This window comes from Babylonia areolata, chromosome 34 (assembly GCF_041734735.1).
Source record: "Babylonia areolata isolate BAREFJ2019XMU chromosome 34, ASM4173473v1, whole genome shotgun sequence".
NCBI classification, from domain to species: domain Eukaryota; kingdom Metazoa; phylum Mollusca; class Gastropoda; order Neogastropoda; family Buccinidae; genus Babylonia; species Babylonia areolata.
In genome coordinates, this window is record NC_134909.1 from 18,866,338 (window position 1) to 18,870,918 (window position 4,581).

At 41.7% G+C, this 4,581-nt stretch overlaps 1 protein-coding gene across 2 annotated transcripts in view; it reads left to right on the plus strand.

Annotated features, from left to right (window-relative positions):
* Positions 1–4,581, plus strand: part of LOC143277301 (carbonyl reductase [NADPH] 1-like) — a 20,074-nt gene extending 15,493 nt beyond the window's left edge. The window contains exons 8-9 of one of the 2 annotated variants that reach the window (XM_076582074.1): positions 2,587–2,697; positions 4,493–4,581. In XM_076582074.1, coding sequence (XP_076438189.1) covers positions 2,587–2,684 — 98 coding nt within the window. In that variant the 3' untranslated portion in view covers positions 2,685–2,697; positions 4,493–4,581. Of the gene's footprint in view, positions 1–2,586 lie in introns of both variants that reach the window. The other variant, XM_076582073.1, reaches the window with a different exon arrangement.

Here is a 4,581-nt window from a genome sequence, read left to right on the forward strand (position 1 = left end):
GGCGCAGCTTTTAGGTGGTTTTTTTTTTTTTGACTCACTTGTGTAAACAAAGTGAGTCTATGTTTTAACCCGGTGTTCGGTTGTCTGTGTGTGTGTGTGTGTGTGTGTGTGTGTCTGTGTGTCCGTGGTAAACTTTAACATTGACATTTTCTCTGCAAATACTTTGTCAGTTGACACCAAATTAGGCATAAAAATAGGAAAAATTCAGTTCTTTTTAGTCATCTTGTTTAAAACAATATTGCACCTCTGGGATGGGCACAAAAAAATAAATAATGAAGCCTAATTATATGCAAACTGCATTTACTGTTATATTTATATTTTTTGTATTCTCTAAACTTGGCACTTTGATCTGATATTCTGACCCAACAACAAGAGGAGTCATTATTATCATTTTTTGTTCAAACAGGAACTTCTTTTGCTAAGCATGGAAGTTTTATTTATTTTGCAAACGTTTTGGTGCAGCTGGTAAAAAAGGGAAATTACTCTGTAATTATGCTAGGGGACTTACTTTGCTTTAAACTGATCTTTCTCACCTTAAACATTACATTTTGAAATTATACTCAATACATAAAAAGCTTGTGTGTTTTACTCTCAGTCACAAGTGAGTCTTGAAGGCCTTGCCTCTCTTGTTTATATATATCTTCTTCTTCTTCTTCTTCGTTCGTAGGCTGCAACTCCCACGTTCACTCATATGTACACGAGTGGGCTTTTACGTGTATGACCGTTTTAACCCCGCCATGTAGGCAGCCATACTCCGTTTTCAGGGGTGTGCATGCTGGGTATGTTAATGTTTCTATAACCCACCGAACGCTGACATGGATTACAGGATCTTTAACATGCGTATTTGATCTTCTGCATGCGTACACACACGAAGGGGGTTCAGGCACTGGCAGGTCTGCACAAATGTTGACCTGGGAGATCGGAAAAATCTCCACCCTTTACCCACCAGGCGCCATTACCGAGATTCGAACCCAGGACCCTCAGATTGAAAGTCCAACGCTTTAACCACTCGGCTATTGCGCCCGTCATTTAAATATATATATATATATATATATATATATATATACACACACATATATATACTTTCAACACACATGCAAAAACACACACATGCACACACACGCCTACACACACATGCACCCTCACACACACGCATACACACTCATGCTTACACACATGCACACTCATACACGCATGCAAGCAATGCTCACACACGCATACACTTATGCACATGTGCACACACTCACGCAAGTACACATGCACTTACACGTACTCTCAAACACACATGCAAGCATACGCACACACACACGAATCTCCACTTGTGGGTGTGTTGTTGTAGTTTTTTTTCAATACACATACAAAAATATGATGACACTCATGCACACACACACACACACATAAACATGCACACATACACATGGACACACATGCAAGCGCATATGCACATTCACAAACGCATACACATACACACATGCAAGCATGTGCACACACAGAACTCAACAACATAAGGTCATAAGGTATTCATTGGTATTTTTTATTGTTTCAGTACACACACACACACACACACTCTCTCTCTCTCTCTCTCTCTCTCTCTCTCTCTCTCACTCATACACATACACATGTAATTCATCAGCACAAAGTATCTAGAGGTGTTTTGTTATATTTCATTACACATGCAAAAGTATGATGGCTCTCACACACAGACGTAAACACACACACACTCTCACGTGCACACGCACTCACAGAGATACATGCACATCACACATACACACACACAACACATGCACTCACACATTAACACACACACATACCACACCACACCACTCCGCAACACCAAAGCACACCATGTCCACCATCATACAGCACACAATACACTACATCCAAACACACAACACAAAACCAAACCATACATAGACATACATCACACAGTAACACACTACACCATACCCTCCCTATACACCCCCCACCCACCCCCACACACACAAACATACACATGCACACACACACATGCACGCACCCAACCCACACTTTTCATCTTGAAATTGATTAATGACCAGCCAACTCACCCACACCCACACAGGCGCAATAGCCGAGTGGTTAAAGCGTTGGACTTTCAATCTGAGGGTCCTGGGTTCCCAGTTACGGCGCCTGGTGGGTAAAGGGTTGGAGATTTTTCCGATCACCCAGGTCAACATAATGTGCAGACCAGCTTGTGCCTGATTCCCTTTTGTGTGCACACGCACACTGAAGATTCAGATACACATGTTAAAGATCCTGTGATCCATGTCAGTGTTTGGTTGGTTGTAGAAACAAGACCATACCCAGCATGCACACCCCCAAAAATGTTACATGTCACTATGAGTGTGTGTGTGTGTGTGTAACTGAAACTTAATTGAATGACACAGGAAACGAACGATGAGCACCTCTCATTTGGCTCTAGCCAGGTGGGCAGCCTGTTGTAAAAATGGCCCCAGCGTTTGTCAAGCGCTTAGAGCTTGGTCTCCGACTGAGGATGGGTGCGATATAAGTATCCATTTCGTCATCATCATCATCACTGTTGACCTCTCTCTCTTTTGTTTTCCCCAGGTGCAGACACACCTGTGTACCTGGCACTGCTGCCCCCGGGGTGCACAAGTCCTCAGGGTGCGCTGGTGTCCGACCGCACCGTGCACAGCTTTGGATGACACACACGCACATGTGCGTACATTTACACACACACACACACACACACACACACACACACACACATGCCTGTGCACACACACATACATGCATGCACAAGTCCTCAAGGTAGGCTGGTGTCTTGACTGCACCCTGAAGAAATTTGGATCACACAGACACACACACACACACACACACACACACCCCACGCACACACACACACACATTCTGATTCTGATTTTGTTTTTGGGGACTGCGATCTGGGGTACTGGGGAATGCTTGCTTATGCTGGAATTACTTGTGCATGGCTGCTGTGTGTTATTTAAAAAAAAATTTTTTTTTAATTTAAAAATCAATCTGTCTCATGTTGACTGCTGACAATCGAACAGAGTGATCTGGTTTTTTTCAGCGTCATGTTTATGATGTTACCTTGTGTCAGTTTTATGTCTATGAAAAAGACACTAATGAAAATTATATTGATAATAATAATAATAATAATAGTGGGTATTTGTTAACTCACTCAGTACGGCCAGTCCTCTCTTCTCCTCTGCACAGACCCCTCAGATGTCCAGTGGGTGTCTGAATGACCCAACCTCTAGCTTCCATCATCAGAATTGTGGTATTCTTTGTCAACATTCATGTCTTCAGTATAAGAGCCTTCCACTTGCAATATTTTGATGATGGTAATTGGGGTGAAACGCTGTTAACGTCATCTCTTTCGCCGTTCGTATGGAGAGAGTTAAACGCTCTTCCTCAGCCCAGGGGCCCATCGCCTGAACATCAACATGGGAGGGGGGTGGGGAAGGGGAAATGGTTGCAAAAATTAACCCCATAGGGCAGTGTGTAACAAAGGTTTACGAACAAATCAAATGTGTCAATGACACAGAACACACACACACACACACACAGAGGCACAAACATACACACTCACACACACACAAACACACACACAGAGGCACAAACATACACATACACACAGGCACAAACATACACAGTCATAAACACACAATTATTGGTATTTGTTTTGGGCATGCACATCTTCTGCAGTGTTATCATGCAGATAATTATTGATACATAGTTTTGGTTTTCATCAAAGTTGTTCTGTCATGTGGAGTGATGGCCCAGCGGTAATGCATCCGACTAGGAAGCGAGTGTCCATGGGTTCAAGTCCAGCACGGACTGGAATTCTGACTGCCAACACACCACTAGACCTTGAATGGTGGTCTGGGTGCTAGTCTTTTTGGATGAGACGATAAACCAATCACCAATGGTGCAGTATGCACTCGGTGCATGTTTTAGAACTCATGGCAACAATAGGGCTGTTCCTTGGTGAAATTCTGTCCAGAGATTTGCTTTAATAGTTAAACACATACAGTACGGGACGTTTAACCTTTTCAATGTTTTTAGCAACGTGATGAACTGTTTTCTGATGCAAATGTCCTGCTGAACGTTTATCTGGTATATGCCATGGCCAGACTGAATATTGGGCCAGCGTGGGATATTTATTATTCTGTGGATTATTTTACTTAATAATATGTCATGTGTATAAATGGCTTTATAAATGTTTGCTTTTGTTAAAGGAAATACAGCAAAATTCCATGTCTACAAATCATTCAGTCAAATGCTTGTTCCTTCCAAACTGAGAATATAGTCATGAGTCATTGTTTTTAACTTTTGGAACATTATATATTTTTTAAACTAATGTTGGTCTGTGGTTTCAGTTATGTCATGTATCTTGGGAATTTGTTGGCTATTTTCATTTTATTTTCATCGTTCATGTTTGTGTTAATCCAGCTGTACTATTCACTTTTTTTTTTCTTTTTTCTTATAGCTGGGAACTTATCTACAGAAATACTACACAGCATCTTCTCCTGTCAAGTTGCTTTGTAAACAATAAAGAAATAAGAAATCAGAAGAATC